This window comes from Strongylocentrotus purpuratus, unplaced genomic scaffold (assembly GCF_000002235.5).
Source record: "Strongylocentrotus purpuratus isolate Spur 01 unplaced genomic scaffold, Spur_5.0 spur5_scaffold_6, whole genome shotgun sequence".
Taxonomy (NCBI): Eukaryota; Metazoa; Echinodermata; class Echinoidea; order Camarodonta; family Strongylocentrotidae; genus Strongylocentrotus; species Strongylocentrotus purpuratus.
Window position 1 is genome coordinate 20164213 of NW_022145612.1, and position 20227 is coordinate 20184439.

General features: G+C 36.2%; 1 protein-coding gene across 1 annotated transcript in view; it reads left to right on the plus strand.

The window, feature by feature from the left end:
• LOC584519 (telomerase protein component 1) overlaps nucleotides 1-19156 on the plus strand; it is an 82517-nt gene extending 63361 nt beyond the window's left edge. The window contains exons 49-50 of the mRNA XM_030973314.1: nucleotides 723-824; nucleotides 17800-19156. Of these exons, the coding sequence (XP_030829174.1) occupies nucleotides 723-824; nucleotides 17800-17919 (222 nt within the window). The 3' untranslated portion in view covers nucleotides 17920-19156. The remainder of the gene's footprint in view (nucleotides 1-722; nucleotides 825-17799) is intronic.
• The last annotated feature ends 1071 nt before the right edge of the window (nucleotides 19157-20227 follow it).

The following is a 20227-nucleotide window of genomic DNA, read 5'->3' on the forward strand; positions in this document are numbered from 1 at the left end:
AGACCACAGGTATATATTTAGTTTTTGGAAAGTGCATTGCATCAATAGTTAATGTCAGATTTATTTCTGGTTACGCATGCAGTACCAAGGGAGAAAATAACTTTGGGGAATTCGATGATAGTGTCTCATGTAATTAGTTCTCCAGCTAATTTTCTCAATAATCATTCCAGGTAAACACTACTACTTTTCCAAATTAAAAAAAATGCTTGTATTCATCTACTGCTTACATAGTACATGTACATATATTTTTCATATTTACATCTTTCCTAAATCCAATGAAATAGCATTTTGAAAGTTTTTAACCACTTTTTGAGAACAATTAATTTGATAAAGGATTCATGCCTATGTTTTTCTCTAGCTACTTTTATGATATCCTTTTCATAAGGGTACAGTTTTTTCACAGTAAATAGTAATTTTACCAAATTGATTTACAGAATAACAATGATTGACATGGAAATTTTCTTTTTGGTAATTATTGGAACATACATGTAGTATGTAATATGCCTTATCATACCTTTCTTCTCTACATATATTTGAACCTATTTCAATGATCCTAATTCAAACCCTTTTGGATGTAAAGAAAATATATGTTATTTAATATTCTTTTTAATAGATGATTTCTATTACTTTAGTTCTGAAATGATGGATGGTGTAAAGTGTTTACGGTATATTGATAGTTAAGTTATATCCTTTCCTATCTCTGTCTCTTATTCTCTATACAGATACAAGGAGGAATGACTAGTCTAGCTCTCAGCCAGCAGCACATTATTTCAGCCTCCAATGATGGCACAGTCAAGTTCTGGAACAAAGACCTTTCCAAACAGGTAATGTATAAGACAAAATAATCATAAACCGTTGTCATCTGCACACATCTAGTGCCTGTGGATTAAGACATGAATTTACATGTCAAGGAATTACAGATAACTCTGTATTAGAATGGGGCAAGGAGTGTCAGGGCTGAATACAGTATGTGCCTTTGACATAAATGGTTTAACGCTTGAGATTTCTAACCTTAGACTATACATTTGGCTGTTCACCTTTTAGGTTAGGCCTCTAAGTATTGGCTTAAGTCTAATCTGGAATAAAGTCTTAAAGAATTGTGATGATCTCATTCAACCTTGCTAACACATATAATATATATATATGATGATAGCACCATGGTTTGTTTGTGCTTACTTTCAGAAGCCAATATCTTAATCTCAATACATTACCATCTTTGTTCTCACTATAGAACATTTTTTGTGTAGGCCTATCCTTCATGAACTTTTTAAGGATGTTAGCCCACATAAGTAGATATTGACTGTAAAAGTGAACAAGACCTAGCTTTAATTCTTTAATAAGCTGGATTGTAAATTGGTTGATAAAGGGCACATGCAAATTAGTCATTGATTTTATGAAAGCTTAATAACGAAAAAAAAGAGAAAAAACTAAATATAACAAGATTAGAATTTGAGAGAGAGAGAGTGAGGAAGAGAGAGAGAGAGAGAGAGTGGGGGGGGGGGGGGTGAGGGGTGGGGTGGGAGGGAGATGTGAAGAAGCTGAGAGAAAAGGATGATAAATTAAATTTGAAGTTGAAAATTGAAGAAGACAGAAACTAAATATATAATAGAATGGAAAGAAATTGGGGATGTTTGGCTTTAGATAAAGATAGATAAGATAGATAGAGGGAGGGAGTAAGTGAAAGGAAGAGAAGAGGGGGTTGTAATGTGGGATCATTGCCAAGCCAAGTCATCAACCTCGGTAACCACTCCAGAGTGTTCTCATATACTGCTTGACCTTTGGGGAATATTACAAGAAAACAAGGACCCATGTCCTCTCTCTCATCAATGTCTGAGAAGATAAGGCCCTCTATTCCTTAGGGTGTGATGTAAGTTCCTCAAAACAAGACTCTTCTCTAGGACTCTGCACCCCTTTATCTTAGCACTCTACCTCTCCCTCCCCCTCGCCCCTCGCCCAACTGCTTCATCAACCTCCCCCTTTCCCTCTCCAAAATCCCCCTCTCCCAAATCCCCCTCTCCTTCTCCCTCTCGTGTCTTTTCAACATTTTCTTTATTCTCTATTTTGGCTTTGTTTTTGAACATCAATAAAACAGATTTTTGGTGGAAGCCACATTTTGAGATTGTGCCGTCTATTACGAAATCCAGTCCTCTCTGTTAGTAGTCTGTTGTTCTTCATTGTTGAAACAAGAAATATTACTTATTTCATATTATGTTTATGGTCTCATGATACATTTTTCTGTTTTGTTCATGCTGTAAAATGTTGACCCGAAGAATGTCAGTTCAAATACATGGTATTCAGTTAGTCAGCCTCTCCGTGTATTTCATCCCAGTGTTTCCTCTTTAAGTGAAGAAAATACCCTTTTCCAATTAAAAGGTGTAAATTATAGAAGAAATCTAGCTGTTTTAAAGAAATCACAAATCAAGTATGAACATCTCCTTATTGACAGAGTAGTGATATAGTTTTATAGTAGATCCAAGATGTGTCTGTTCTCAGCATTGAGGGATGTTATCTGTACATGATCTGACATCTTATAATTGTTAGAAGAGTTGCATCTGACAGTTAGGGTATGTTTTTCCTTGGCAATGAAACCTAGTTTTGAGATCAATCTAGATAGTAGTAGTTCCTTGGTGAGTGCTCATGCCCAGATGTAACTGATGGGACACACCAGAATAAAGATCACCCTTCCTGGGAAAGGATGAAGGACATCCAAATGAATCTCATCTTCCAGCCAACCACATCCCCCAAAGTAAAGCCACTGTTCTATTTCATTACAGATCTTATAAAAACTTCCAATTTATTCAGTCAATGTGGAATCAAACAAACAGATAGGAAGACTTAGCATTTTGTATTCTAGTCTTTCTATACATAATGATAGAACGTAATGCCATGCTGGCTCTTCCATACTATTTGTTTATTTTTATGCTTTTCATGGTTTCTTCTTCCTGTTTTGCAGTTGATAAGCTTATTTTCCTTCATCTTGTCATGTCATGATCTGTTCATATTCTTTTCTTTTTCTTTGCTTCTGCTTTCCTCCTTCTTACCCCCTAAAGACATACTTGTTCTAAATTCTCTTTATGAATATCTAGTTTTCTGTATATATCCCTGTCTGGGATGCATGTGTAAATCATATGTTTGTTATTCTTGTATATTCCCCATCCTGTTTTTTTTTCATGAAGGGAAGTATCCATCTCATTGCAGATGTGGTATCCATACGTTTCTTATTAAAGACCAACTCAAGGTCAAAAACTTGTTTTTACTTTTGCCTCCCCTGTGGATCCATACAAGGATGTCTCAATCCGGCTTTTCAATTTTCTTGTCGATTGAATAAAATCTTTCATGTTCAGATGCAATTTTGACAAGGAAAAGTGGACTTATTTGAAAAATGTCTTTTAAGTATTTGACCAACGCAGCCATTGTACCCTCTTACTGCATTTGCTGTATGTTGTACTGATTGATTTGGAATTTGGAAATGAAACTCATATCATACCTGAATGTTCTCCCGTACCTGTATTATTCTTTGAGTTCTTCACACAAACAGCCTTCAAGTTCAAGCCCATGAAGTGTGTCCACACTTTGCACATCCCAAGTACCGGTAGAAATTACATCCCTCTTCCTGGTAACCTTGTGGTTGCATTTCCCTTTTCCTGAGAAACGGTCCCATCTTCAGACGAGCATTGAGACACAAACTTCCTGAAGACCATGTCTTGACCTTCAAGGCTCTTCCCCGCTCTCTGCGCTTGACCTGTCCGACAAGTGAAAAGATCCTCCCCGTTCCACTTCAGAATCCATTAAGTGAGATGTTTCCATATTTAGATACTGTGTTTCATATTCTGTAAAGATCACTGACTTTGAGTAGAAGCAAGTTTTCATTATACTAACTGAGGGAGTTGTGATCAATCATATAGTTGATAACACTGTTACCACTTTTTCAAAAATGGAATACTGTGGAGGTGCTATACTTGGCATGAATGCACTGTAATTCAGAATGTAAATGTAAACAGCAGGTGTAAGCTGTGCTGTGCTGAGCTGAAAACTGACAATCAATATGATACTATGAAAGGCAGTAGTTATCACTCTACCCATCTTTCAGATAATGGAAACACTCCTTGTGTGGGATGGTGTATTATTGGATAATGGACATATAGAAGGGTAATACAATGATTTCTTGCAGACATTAGGAAGTCGTTTATAGACTCGATGCATCCGTTTTAGAATCAAGGAAAGTGGGTGGTTCATTGGTAATTATCAAAGACAGATTCAGGAATGACTTTTTATATATAAAATTGCACTTGACATCTATCGGATTGGGAAGAAGTCTTTCTTTTGGTCAGTTTTAAAGTATAGCTATGACTAAATGCCAATCTGGCTTCAAATGGAACTGATGGAACTAGTTAAAAATACCAGAATGAAGTTCTCACCATTTTTAACACTTTGACAGTGAATGCAGGGATATCTCAATTTGGAGTTTATGGAAAATATCAATGATGAGCAACATCAAAGAAAATTTTATTTACCTTAACAAATCCAATATGCAAACCTTGCATCTCAGGCTTGCCTTAACTTCAAAGGATACTTGCACTTTCTTGAATGTAATTGAGTCTACCCTTTATGCAGACTAGCAATATTCACGTTTTGATAAAAAGCTTTTGTATCCTTTTTATGTTCATGCAAAGCAATGTTGTATTACTCTTCTCGGGGTGAACTCAACTAACAAACTTAAAATTTTGAAGCTGAAGTCATTCTGAAACTGGAAGTCATTGTGTTCCCTTTGTAGAAAACTCCAAGGCCATATCCGTGTCTGATCCCTGTTTAAAGCAATTAAGGTTAGGTGACCTGATATAGATGTGAGATATGTTACAAAGACAGGAAGATGGATAATTCCTTTGCCTGCTTGTGGGAAGTATCTTGGCTAATTAATTAGGCTAGATTACATTAAACCCTGAGGGTAGTCCTCTCAGCACCCATATAGGCCATGCTTTCCTCGTGTCTTTCTTTAATCTTACTCACCTTCATGTTCCTATTATGATCCTACATGGCTGGGTTCAACAGAGACGGCCCTCGTGATGGGAACAGTCTTCCAGTCAGGGATGTCCGCCCTTCCTTCTAACGAAGGATTTATTGCAGGGAAAAAAATAATATTTATTTTTCGGGGGCTACTTTTCGGGCTTGCCTTCATAAAAATAACACTCTAAAATTTGTTTTGCATTGAACTCTATGCAAATTTACTGGGGCTCTTTTCTGATTTTCGGGGGCTGTTTTAGGCATTTCGGGGGCAAATTCGCCCTGAGCCCCCGTGTATTTTTTTCACTGATTTATTGTCCCATATAGAGTACCATGAACCTTTGTTGTGTCTTGCAGAGCAGTTGGTGTGCTTCTGTCCTTGCCCAAGGACAAGTATATCTTTTGTGAAAAAAATAGAGAAAATTGCCAATGAATCTGCCTTGTAGGCCTTTTAGGTGGTCTGTCATCGACAGACCACCTATTAATTTTGTTTTCTTTTTTAATTTTCTTTTTTTTCTTTCTTTCTTTATTCATTTATTTTTATTTATTTCTTCGCTTTTTTGTGCCTAGGATAACTCAAGATCTGTTTTGTCAATTTCTTTCAAATTTGGCACAGTCATAGGTCATTGTCACAAGACGTGACAGGAACATTTTCAAGGTCATCAGGTCATCGTGACGTCATCAAGGCGCCATTTTGTGAAATCACATTATCAATCATATCTTTTAGTATGTTTCTTTGTTTGTTTGTTTTAATTTTTTTTTTTAGTATTGATTGTTGTTGACCCTGAAGCATGTAAGAGAGCTCTATTATGGCAATTAGTTCTCTCCCCTACCTATAAAAATATAGCTTTCCAATTACCTGTGTGTTTCATGTGGATATTAACTCTTTGGACACCATGTTATTTTTGTTTATAACATGCTACTTTTTAACCCTACTGTAGCTACTTAGGCCAGAAAAATGGCATGTCTCTGCTTCATAGGCTTAGTAATGAATGGGTTAAGAGTGATATTTTGTAACTTGTTGAAGTAGCTACATTTATTTCTTGGCAATGCTCATTCATTCAGCAGCCAGCCATCATCTCATTATTCATTTGGGTAAATGAATTTTCTCTTCATGTTTCTTTCAATTCTTCTTGATAAGCCTTTGTCTCGTTGTTAAGACACCAACATATCTTGATGAAATATATGCTATTTTTTAATACCGTATTTGTTATTTGCCACTTGAAATTTGGGTGTAAAAGTTCTAGAGATTGCCAGCTCATCTAGATCAAGGGTGGGGCTTTCTGTTACCATGGCCTTGTTGGTTAGGGTTCACTTCTGCCCCCCTGCGGGTGTCATGCATGAATTCTGTCATCTTGTTATGAAAAGATCATACTGGGGATGTGCTCATTTAGAGGGGACAACCCGTGTTTGCCTTTCTCTCTCACTCTCTTCTGCTCTCAATAATATGACCATCTCACGTTCTGTCCATCATAAAACCTTGTACTTTTCTATCTCTGCTCCTTAACGGGTTTCTTTCATCTTTTCATTTTTCAAATTTCATGTCTTTATAGCATTTCCTTTATACTTGCATAATGTTCTTCTTTTGCCCTTTCTCTTTTTATCTTTCTACGGACTGACTTTTTAAAAATAATTTCATATACTTCATTAACTTTATTACATCCTTCTCTATATCATACTATTTTCTCATTTCTTTGACATTCTCCTCCAATTCCTTTTTCTCTTGGGCATGTCGTCAGATTTTGGCAACGTCTACAAAGCCTTTGTCAAAGGTGGAGCATCATGTTGCTACGGCAACCATTAAAGAAACGGGTCTAGTTGTTCTTCCCTGAGGCAGTCTTGCATGAGTTGTATCACCTTGCTAAAAGAGGGGAAGCATTCATTAAAGGTGAATGCATAGTGCCAAACCCAATCCCTAATTTCTCATCTCTATTTTTTTTCTTTCACCATCTCCAATGTGAGTTCTTGATCTGTTTCTCAAGATGATGCATCAAGAGATTGTTACCATGGCTCTTTATTTCTCTAACCTACATGTTTCTGCTGTGCTAAACCCCTTTTTTGTGGCAAATGCATACAATCTAATTCTGTTGGGGACAGAAACTATTGCAAGTTTTGGCCATGGGAATAATACGTGGCAGCGGTGGGATATGGCCTTTCTTCAGTCATCAAGCTCATCCTCCTTTTCCTTTGGTCATGCTATTAATCTACCTGTTCGGTTAGAATTTAAATTTGATAACAAGGGTGGGGTTCTGTACATCACCTTGCAGTTGTTCTGAGGGTTGCACTTCATGCCCCTTTAGGGATTTGTATCAGAATTTAACACCCTTTCTACCTATGCAGTAAAGGAAACCACTTGAAGATAAACATGAGTCAATCTTATACATTTTTAAAAAAATCTTAGGGTTTGATATCTCTATCATTCAGAGTTCTTTCATGATTCTCCCTCCTTTTTGCTCACTCTCATCTCTCTCTCTCTCTCTCTCTCTCTCTCTCTCTCTTTCAGTCTCTTTCTCTCTCTGTTCCTCACACTCACACACACATATCTTTTCCATATTTGATTACCATGTATGTCTTTAATCTATGATATTCCACCAAATTCATCAACCTGTCTCTTACATCATTCTTCTTTCATCATCATGTGAGGGCGAGGGTAAGGTTAATCAGAGGTATCATAACAAGGGTGGGGCTCCATGCATACATGCTGCTTCATGATAGGGTGCATTTTTTGCCCCCTTGTGCTCCCTGAAGTGAATGGGCAACATCATTTCTCCAAAAGGGGAACACTAAAAGAGGATGTATTCATTAGTGAGAAAGAGAACAGTGATGTCAGACACCTCTTTTATTTGACTTGATTTTCATTTTTATTCAATATTTCTCTTTTCTTTTTTTGAATGTTTTTTTGTTGTTGTCCTATTCTAGTGATTGTCAGTTAGTCACTCTGTTTATCGGTTTTCCTGGTCTATCATTCTATTTTATCTTTACAATATTGTCTTTATAAAGTTTTCTTTTTTTCTTTTTTTTTACTGACCCATCCTTAAAAAAAAAATATTGTTTAATCTGATGATTCTGTGCTTCCATAGGGTCAGTTTATGATATGACTAACATGGATAAATGTATTGGCAGACAGCACATGTAGTTTATTCCAAAGTAGAGGATGGGGACTTAACAATTTTGACATGCTTTCATTAAAAGGGGGCCATGTTCACATTTCACAAGAATGGAAGGGAGCTTCAGTCACAAGATGCTGTATGTACAGTACCCGATCACCACTTTTCAATAAGTGTGCCATTTTCGATTAACTATTTAGAGTATAAAATGTTCTTCATTTTCTCCACTTTTTTCATCTCTTGGACATTAAACTAGCATCTCTGACATATTGAAGGGTATGAGCAGTCCCTGTATCCCCTATCCTTCAAACTAAGTAGATAGAATTTGAATGGATAAGGAGGGGGCAATCATGATGCACCTGTTTTCTTTGTTATTTTCTCTTTTATTCCCTCTTAGCCCTCACACACTCACTCTCTCACTCACTCACTATTTTGTGGGGTCTAAAAGGGTGTTTGGGGGCTTGTTTCATCCTCATTCTCTCTGATAATAATAAGAATAATAATAATAGTGTAAACTTATAGAGCGCATGCACACACCGTTCAGAGACGCTCATTGTTACTTGTCTATACATGTACATTGTATGCTCCAATTTGTACTATTACCAAATGAAAAAATCAAGTACAACCCCCCCCCCCCCTCCCCACCCTCAGTAAGATTTCATACCTTGAAGTTTGGTGGGAAAGGGCCCCTTTAATGATAGATATTTATCAGATGTTGAACCAGTCTTGAGGATGGTGTATCATAGCTAAGGAAGCTGTAGTCTGTGAGGAGAGGGATGGAGGCATCCCTCGTCAGTCAGGGTCTTAAGACCTCGTATGTCGAACCTCCCATCCTGCCTGATAGCTAGGAGGCCCATTTAAACAGGGTAATGTCTATCACCTAGCGAACCAGTTTCAAGCTACCGCATTTTCAAATCTATCATAAAAAAAGCAGGGTTTTTTTTTTAAATGGGGGAAAATAATTAGGAACTGGTATAGATGGGTGTAGTGACTGTACCATAGCAACAGGAAGCGGTAGTCTATACTGGAGAGACGGGTGAAACTACATCAGGGTCTCAAGACCTCATCTGTCTCATCAGTGATTGCCATATGAAATGTGCAATATAAGATGAAAGGAAGATCGGAAGAGTCTTTTGGCATTCAATTCAATTCAATTCAATTCAGAACTTTATTTCAGACTCAGCTGCACAAAGCAGTGGTCCATAAAACATATGTTACATATAGATAGGGAATGACGGTGAGCATATTTTCTGTTTATAGCCAGAAAGGTCCCAGATTTAAAGTATAGCTATGATTTAATACCCTTCTGGCTCCAAACAGATGATATATCAAGGAAGAGATGTGGTTTTTAACAAACATATGTACATGAGTAGGTTTCTTATGATCGAAAATCTCTAGAGGCTCTATTGTCTGTATTTTGTTTTAAAAAGTAAGCTTTTATTGCATCAATTTGATTGTTTTATGGTATCAGACTTGGCTAAGATGAAAGATCGGTTGAAAACTGAAAGCCTCAAGGACCAAGGCTTCCTGTCTTACATCTCTGAAAGTTTTTTTTTTTTTATCCAGCACACCCACATATGTGTCTGATTTCTACACCCATGTTTGGAGGCAGCTAGTGCTCAAAATATATTGTTTTAGCTTTTTCTGCTGTTGTAAGATTATTGCTCATTTGCAGAAATCATGATATACATATTGAAGACAAACCAGTGGTATTGACATGTTTCCCCTAATTAACTAAGGTCATTTCAAATCAGTCACAAATCATGCAAAAGACATGCATCTAGTACCCCAGTCCCCTGATTTCACATCAAATGCACCATTCCCAAACCCTAGAGACAATCGTCCCCCTCAAACAACACACAAGCTGTCAAATATGATTAGAGTATCACATCATGACATACAATGTTATGTCCTGATTCAGAGCATGACCTTTTGTTATACCTATTGTTTTTGTAGATTTATTATATTACATTAATGTACTTAGGGCAGGAATTGAGTCAGTAAGATGGAGGCTAGACATTCATTATGAAAGATATGAAATCGGTAATTTAATTGGCACCCATTATTCCAGAGATGTCAGGAGCATGGCATCGCTTCAAAGGGTTTGCTTTGCTAACTATAGCGTATAGTCACCAATGACATAAGATAACATTCATTGCAAAGTCATGCATTTGTTACAAACACAAAAATGTGAAGGTTTGACTGCAATCTAGAAGACCATTTTTCACTAGCCAGCGAAACTCCCTTGATAGTAAGAAGGTTAGACTTGATGATGAACAACCAAGTTAAGGATATTTATTAAAAAAATATATAACGATAGTCCATAGGCGCGTCTTCATCATCTCGAGATTGTCAAATAGCCCGCTATTTCTGATTTGGGAAATAATCCCGAAGTTTCAAATTGCGTCTTCATCAGCTCGAGATTCGACCTCTAAACTTGAAACCCGACCTTGAGAAATTAGCTCGAGATAGTTTGCTCAGCGGTAGCACATAGTGCAAATCTTTGGTCTGGTGAAGACGCACAGGACAAATAGCTGGATATTTTGCCAAATAGTGGGATACTTTCCAAACTATCCCAAGATATCTTGGGATGACAATCCCGACCAAATATCCCGCTAATTGCTACTTTGGTCTGATGAAGACGCAAATTAGCTGGATAGTTTGCGATCGGGATAATTCAAATAGCTGGATATTTGGCAATCTTGAGATAGTGAAGACAGGCCTCATGTATCTGTTTAGAGCCAGAAAGACATTAAACGGTATTTTGTTTTAAACTTAGAATTGATGCCCTTCCGACTCTCAGGGGTATAGCTTCCATGAGCTTAAAAGATTCAGAACATTTGATAAATAAGTTTTTATACCAATGAGCAGAGGAAGTTAGGCAGACCTTGATATTAATGTTTGATCCTCAATGTCTTCATTTAACAATGACTAGTGTGTGTCTCATCGATCAGTTGTACGTTTGTTTCTTACTTCTGTTCTGATCTGTGGCGTAATGGCTTTTGTGGTATGATAATGCAGCCAACTTTATCCAGACATTCATTCTCACCTGACTGTCTGATTATTGGGCACATATCCATCCCCAGGGCTTGCCCAAGGCACCTGTTCTGTTCTTACCCTGGCTTCAGCTCACCTGCCCCAAGGCACTCAAAGCATTCAAGGAATAAATTTTCTGTCAGTAGACCTGTCCTCATCAGCTCGAGATTGCCAAATATCCCGCTATTTGAAGTATCCCGTTTGCAAATTATCCAGTTAATTTGCGTCTCCATCAGCCTGAAGTTGCAATCAGCGGGAGCAAAGTATCTCGAGCTAATTTCTTGAGTTTGAGTTTCAAATTTGAGGTCAAGTCTCGAGCTGGTGAAGACGTGATTTGTAACTTCAGGATTATTTCCCAGATCAGAAATAGTGGGCTATTTTGTAATCTCGAGCTGATGAAGACAGGCCTAGTGACCCATTTACTTCATGTGGGTGGAGAGCGGCAAATGTAGACTAATGTTTTGTAAAAGGATAAGAGTTCTGTGGCAGGACTCGTCCCGTGAACCATGTGACCCACAGTCCAGTGATGTATCCACTAGACAATTACACTTCTTTGACTGTACATTTCATCTTATAATGACAAACTGAGTTCACTAATGTATTTAGCAAGTCATGTGATACTCAGACCAGGTGGGCTGTCAGTGGAGTTTCTCAAAAGACACGGCTCAAACTCACACCAGTAGATACCGATAGTCTGTTTTGAGCTAAAGGGTGTTAAATCTGTGTAAAATGATATGAATTAACACCCTTGTGGCTCCAAATACGACACTAGTATGGTTTATGGTGAGAAGAAAATGATCTACTTAATATTTGGCTGTCTGATGTCTAGCAAAACCAGATAAAATATATTCATTAAGTCTGCACCCCATTCCGTGAGCTAGTGTTCTTTTCATGGATTAATATGGTAGATAGCATAATCGGTTTATTCTCTTAATGTGTAGAAGTAATTAGGGGGAGGAAGAAGGGGAAAGGGACTTGTCCCTGTAGCATGGTAAAATAAGGGGAGAAGAGGGTAATCATCTAGGGTACTTGTGCAAAGTACTTGGAAAATGAATATGGGAGAGGCACCTAGTTAAATTTGACGACAGAGCCAGTAGAGAGAGAGAGCCAAAGGTAGAAAGGAAGACATGATTCACATCCTTGACTAACCAAGCAGGTTGACAGTTGTCATGGCAACCTGATGAAGTTCTGAACTAAATCCCAGAATGCCGGGAGGACACGCGGCCTATATGCTGTTCGCTATGCCAAGCACATTTTTAGGTTGCTTTATCCATGATGTAACAGTGTAACATGGTCGGTAGCAAGTCTGCTTTTCTTTCCTGTACAATATTATGCAGGAAAACATCTATTTCATATTTAAGTTATATGTACTTCTGTATATTTCCTGTGTTTTTGTTTCCATTCTGTTCCTGTGTAAGGCTTCACCCATGGTGCTGCTTGTCCTATCGTCTGCTGAGAGCCAAAAGGGTGTTGACTCACACTGCTTCACATGATTCCCTTCTTGCTCTCAATAGACATTATGTTGTATTATAAGATGATGACGTGGACCCTAATCAAATGATTGGATGAAAGCGTACACGTGACCAGACATTTATTTTGCCTAATGTTAATTGGATAATGACCAGTCATTATCCAATTTTAATGACCAGTCATTAGTAAAATCATGTTATAAAACATCATTTTATAAAATAAATAAAACATAATCTTATAAAACAAATAATACACATCATTTGTTCAGACATGAGTAAAATTACCCACACTCGGTACCTTCAAAACAATCCAAACACCGTGTTAGACTGTTCCAAAGGTACCTTGAGTAGGTAATTCTTACTAATGCCCTCACTGCTGTGTATTATTTGTATACTATCAGGAAGTTGTGACTCTTAAAAATCACAACTCCCTGCTTATACTCTGCCACTGTTCCTTATCGTTCTCTCTTCTATCTTTTTGTTTATTTTCTATATTCTTTGTTCATACTCTGTATGAAGTTTATTATTTCTGTTTAATCTCTTTCTCTCTCTCCCTCTCTCTCTCTCTCTCTCTCTCTCTCTTCATCTTGCTTTCTCTTTTCCTTTTTCTTCATAGATCTTCTCTCCATTGCCTTCCTATCTCTCCTTCTCTGAATATGTGAGCTACCAGGAAATACATCTTTACATCTTTATTTTTCTAGATACCAAAACCCCATCCCGTCATTACAGTCCCTGACTTCTGAAATATGCACTAATTGCTTCTTCATTCCCAATGCGATCGGCCAGACACAAGCGAAAACGAAACAGCCGGCCTCTAGTTAATGCCAATTTCAGAAATCAAGTCATCTCAGAAATGCCTAAATAGAGAATTGATTGACTGATTGCCAGTTGATTGGTTGTGGAAAAGTTGTACAGTCATCGACAAGGGAAAATATACTAATTGCAACATGCAAAGCCGTTACCTGATCAGCAGTGTTGAAATTGTTATTGGGTTTATTTCTGCTTGTTTTATTTTCAATTAAAGAAAACTTTTTATTTATGATTTAATAGAAGAAATGAGATTTCCTCAGAGGCGAGTTTTGTACATATTTATTTGCCTTTTTCCCTTAAACTGAATTATTTTGTACTGCTGCTTAGTTTATTTTTACTGTTAAAAGCAAGAGATGAATGTGTATTTAGGACTAGAAGATGGTTTATTCAGTCTGAAATGAATCTTTCCAAGACATTTTAAGAAGAAGGGATGCACATACGTAAATCTGTTTGTGACTACTTAAAGTGTTTCATAAGTCCAAACATAGTATGCACATGAGGCATGAAGGATTGATTACGCATTAGTTTTTGATGATAATTACTTTTAATCACAGACACACACCCTTACTCATTGACTTTCTACTCTCTTTCTTCTCTACCTGATCTGTTTTGCTTCAATCTGGGTTAGGAAACCCCTGATTGCGTGCGGACCATTAGCCAATTCAAAATTGACATTATGTGGATATGAGTAACTCCATATATCACCACAATAACATCAGGTGTTTGAACAATGGCTTTGACCCTAAATGGATTTGTATGACATTGTGCAATGTGTCGTCATAATTCAATGGGAAAAGCAATGTCTCCTCAAATAGCAGGAGATACAAAAAAGGAAAATTGCCAAGTTGGAAAACGACTCTTTAACTTGAACTTTGTTGAGAAATAGGAAATGATTGACATTGTTATTTCAAGGCCATAGATTTGATGGAAATTTGTCTTTTTTTTTTGTCAAGTTTTATAAAGGCAAAGACAATACATGTACACCAATTTTAATGTACATGTCCATACAAGTCTTCACTAGAGTTTTTATGTAGCTTTGACATTTTGCAAATGGTTGTATATTACATAGGTCCACTAACCATGCCCAGAAATCAAGTCATTTGAATACAAGTCACTTGCTCTAAAATATTCAATACAATTAAAAGAGTGGTGTCACTAGTTGCGTGTCCTTGCAATTTTTCTTCCCCCCGAATAAATATTTTAAAAAAGAGGCAGAGAAAACTGATGCATTAAAGAGATATACTCTTTGTTGAATTTTCACCTTGTTTTTGAATATTTTCTTTTAGTTTGCTTCTGAAGTAATGAATCTGTAATGAAATCCAATGCCTAAAATAGAAATCTGAAATTGTAATCGAGCTGAAATGCCTACGGATGGATGCAGTCCTTGCTCTTTGCAGTTTAGTTTCATGAAAACTTGACACATCAAGTGGACAAGGCCAACAATCACTGAATTCACGCTGGATATTGAATAATTTGTTGAAGTGATAAAGAGGAAGCGGTTGCATATACATTGACAGATTGGAGGCAACGAGCTGGGAGATATGCTCCAAAAGTAGGGCAGCTTTTTATCAGGATGGAGCATTAAATGAGATAAAATACCTGGCCTCTACAAATTTATTTTGGATTCAGGCTCTGGTGTCTGTTATTACCTGTAACCATGAGGACCTGCGAGGTATGCGTTTTGGAGCTCCAGAATATCATCATCATCATCATTTATTAAAGTCAGAAATTTCATGTTTATTTTCACTGAATCAAGTAATATTGGATCAACCAACCTCACAGGTACCTCAACTTGATTAAAAAGTTCAATATAACAATATTTCAATATTTTATTACTTGTCATATCTTGTCATTTATTTCAACCATCATAAAGTCCAGAGAAAGAAGTATGAACCTTTATTTAGGACTTTTAGGAGCAAAGAGGGGACTATCAAATTATCCTCATCCTCCTTCCCTGTTGGAGAGGAACAATCATAAAATCAAGGCCCATTTGCCATTAATTTATTATTTCCATAGTGATTCGATATTTGGTCGAGTGCTTTGTGACATTTTTAGACTAGACGCACCCCCAGCTGGGAGTATGAGGGGAGAGTGCAGCCATTGGCATCAAATGATCGGACTTGTGAAAACTAAATTATGTTTTGATTGGAAACTAAGATTATAGTGACCATTACTCAGTGGTGAGGGCAAGCATTTAACCTATTGCCTACTGGAACTGGATGGCCCTTGTATTAATCCTATGGCAATGATTTAATTCAGGAGTCAAGGGGTAAAGTCACAAACATTGTCATTTGGTAATTTTTTCACACTGAACATGAAAAGATGGAGGACATTTCTGACCAATGAATTCTGATCTAAGTTAACATCAAACTTTACAGGCTTTTGTGTATGTCTCAATTCATGACTCCATGTTGGTCTTTCAAATAAATTGATTTCAGATACATCATAGACTTGTTTGGTTCAATTTCTAGTGTCATGATGGAATTTATTGCTTTCAGCCTAGTGGATTATTATTTAATCAGGATTATCTGAGTATTCTGACTTTAACGTTATTATTATAAGTGCAGACCATCGTATTGTTCAATCTATAATCCGTTATACCTATACCACAAAATATTTCATCCATTTGAACTTTACTCTACAACTCTATACTCATGGCCACTCACCCCTAGTTTGAAACTTAATTCTCCAACTGTCGACTTGATTCATATCAACTAGGGAAGCGTAATCTCTTTTCCTCTGATCTGTTTGTGTGTATTATGAGATTGTTGCTTTGGGTAGGGTAGATTATTTATCTCAATATATTGTCCTTATAGTCATATCACTTGATACTATTACTCATAGTGTTTATCCCTCTTGTGGTTTGTCCCAATTGTAAATCAATGTTTGTTTCTGGTAACTGCAAACACAGAAAGTAAAATCTGTAGGTTTTATTTTCCGTTTCGCATCTGAGGTTGATCATCTTTCTTTTCAGTTTCGTTTTCCTCCTGATGCTAATATGAAGGCCTTATGAGTATTTAGGGCCTATGTATATTTCTTCCTGTTTTTTCCCTCCGATTTAATAAGTAAATTTACAGAACAACTTCAGGGAGTTCACTGCCAGACATTAGTCCATTTTCCTTTAGAGCCAGAAGCAAATTAACTTGTAGCACTCAAACATAGAGACAACATTTGTTTGCCTCTCATCAGAAGACTTCTTAGACGAACCTATGTGCACCATCTCCTATCACAAGGAGCATTGTCCTCTGACCCTGTTAGGAGACTGATACACATCTCAATCTGATTTTTTACCATGTCTCCATATCTCTCCAGGGTTATAAACCTCTTTGTTACAATATATGTAACCGTATGCATTGCCTGAGGATATGACTGCCACGTCAGGACCGAAACTCTGATTGCATCTCTTTTGTGTAACTCACCAGATTCATTGTACGACCCATGTCATGGGGGTTCAAAGAATTTGCTGTTTTCTTGATTAACATTCACAGTTGCATTCATTGGAAAGTGGAGCAAGCGTGTGTGCCTGCGAACCGTACCCATAGTATGTTCATGTCCGCAATTCCGTGCCTGGTATTTCTGGTTTCCTGAATAGGTCTTTGAGTTCTTTCTCTCAGAGGCTGTTGTTATCGGATCTCATGGGGGGTAAGAGAATACCTCAATACATGGATTAACACCACGTATGCATCTGTTCAATACATGATCCAGTTACTGAAAGATGAATTCTACATCAGGGTCGTTTTATTTCACTGTTGTAGCTCCAAGCCAAGTTTGTTCTCAGTGTGATGTTGCCATGACGACTGTTGTGTTGAAAATTCCAAAGAATTATATTTCATTATAATGTCTTGATGTACTAAAAGGTTAGAAATTAAACAAAGAATCAAGTGGATTATTGCTGCAGATTAATATAGATTTAGGAATTGTTTCGATTTTGTTTCCCCCTCCAAATCAAATTGCTTGAATATAGATATTAATCTCATACTTATTAATAACTAGAATTAGCTTTGTTATTAATGGTTTTCATCCTCTTTACGTCATTATATTTTGTTTTTGTTTTTTATCACTGAAATGACAAGGATCCTGTCTCTCTTTCTTATCAACTTTAGAAAATAGAATTATTCATTGTATTTCTCTCTCTCTCTCTCCCTCCCTCCCTCCCTCCCTCCCTCCCCCTCTCTCTCTCCCTTTTCCTTCAAAATTGTATCTGTCTTCCATCTGTTTTACTCTCAAACAATATACAGTATGTATTTTAATAGTTACATTTGATTATTCTGTTTAAAAGATGAACACATTATCAATGTGGGATTTATCAGTACCGGTATGTACCTCTCAGTTAACTGATTTCCCTATCTCTCTTTCTCTCTCTCTCTCTCAATCAGGTGGGTCAGTTCTTCTGTCCATCTCCAGTGACCAGCTTGACCACCATGTCTCGGACCAGTAACACCATCCTGTGTGGAGACCAACTAGGAAACGTCTACCTGCTTGAGTGGAAACAGTAAATAGGACCATGAATGGACTAAGATAGTCCATGATAGGGTCTTACCTACTTCAAATGTCTTTTTCTTTCTTACATACTTTATGTTTGGACTTTAGGCAATAGATTTATATTAGGTATTCCATATTAAACCTATGAGGTACATTTGTAGTGTGAGGTACGTACTTATTGCAAGACAGTGGCAACATTTGTTTATTCCTATATGCTCTCTACTTTTGCCTTTGTTTGATAAGTTTCAAAGGAGAAACACAATGGGTAACATTAAGATGCAATCGTTTTTTTTTTCCCTCAAAATTGAGAGTTTCTAAATGTACATCAATTTTTGTCGAAGATCTTTTATTTAGCACATATATTATACATTGTGCAATAATATACATATTTAACATTTGATAGTGCATGAATTATATTAACAAAAACCTGGTATTTGTGTAATGGGCATGTTTAGAGTATGACTCTTTTGCTCTCATTTGATATTCATAGGTATATTAGATATGCTAAATTGGAAAAAAGAATATTTTAAAAGGTAATACAAGATTTTCTTTGTAAGGTTTGAGCTGATAGCATTATATGCAAGCAATCTTTATTTTGTAAATAATAATCATATAAGAATAATCTGTGCTAAGTGTTTAAAACAAAGGATTTTTTTTAGCTCATGTCAATGGTTAAGTTTGTAGATATTTTGCTTGTTGTTGGCAGATATTGCATTCCCTGTTTCCTTCCTATTTGAAATAGATTAAACCTGTCTTTCAGTTTTGTATAACATCTCCAAAGAGAGCAGAAGATTTGATGTTTACTATATAATGTTACCATTAGAATATTTGAGTCCAGACATGTGATTATAGCCTAAGTTTGAGAATTTCTCCATATAGTGACGTAGTATGTTAATTCAAATATTATTTGCAGTGTTAGCTGGCTGATTTTATCAAATTATATTTTTCTTGTATTTCATGCAAGGGAGTTTGTAATTTCTTGATATAATGTGTATTGTCTTCCTCTAATTTTCTCAATGTAAATCATTGTATTTTTGATTACAATTGTTCTTTTTCTGTGCCTCATCGTGAAAAAAAATAAACCAGATGGAAGATATTGTATTTCTCTGTATTTTTTGTAAAATTTGAACTACATGGTGGTTCATTTTTATATGATACTCACATTTTATAATGAATATCTCAGTAGTTATATTGGATTTGTTGAACTGTGTGGACTGCATGATTTAAATGACAGTCATAAGAAGAAAAAAATCATAAGCTGATGTTTGTGTTTGTAGGAGTTTTAACCGTTCCTTGACTGCAACTCCATTCCATGTTAACCAGCTACCATATATAGTATAGCTTGTATTGTGATGTAAACTATGAGATGTATGCATGTGTATTGTTACATTTTTAAACCAAAATCATTAGATATGTCATCATTTTATGAAGAAATGTAGCTACTTTTGCTAAACTGTTCCTAGTTTAAAATAGTTATGTAAAAAAAAGAAGGGTAATTTACTTTGAAATATATTTTACCCATTTTATACCACTTTACCCACTTTGAATTATATTGTACATGCATTCGATATGAGAGTTGCTTAAAAGTTGCTAAGTTGCTTATATTCAGTCGTAAGAAAAATAATGGCCATCTGTATTGAGATTTCAGTTCCTTGAGAAGACACCAAAAAATGGAATAAAATTAGATTTTATATAATTTACTATTGTATGCATTATTTGATGTGATAGAATAGCCCTTCCAAGGTCATATCAAACATGGATGGGTATCACATGATTTTCTAGATGACAGTGCCAGTTTTGTTAAGTAATCTCACTTCAAAAAAATGATTACCTGAAGCAAAATTAATAAACTTGTAAAATGAATGAAGGAATTATAGCACAAAAGAGATTTACAATCATGAATAATGTTAGTTATGTTTTTGCCTGAATCACGTAAAACTATACAGGAGATATTGATAGACATGGAATGAGTCGAATTTTGATCTTTGAAAATTATGTTCTTATATTTGAAGAAAAAAGTATATGTAGGAGATAAGCTATCAATGGAGTAATTTCCATTGAATAAAATTAATATGAGAAGTCAGTTGTTCATTGGAATAGTTGGAGTGTAATAATACTTTTTCACTGAGTAGCAGTCAATTACAAAGTTATCAAACTTCTTCGAAACTGTGCTATTTTCTATACTAATTTGTTTTGTGTGTGAATGAAGGAGAGTTCTATATACTTCAATGGTAGAAATAATCATGACAAATAACAAATTACAATCATGTAATCATTATCACAAAGGGAAGGGATGTACTTAATTTGATTTCTAAAACAAAT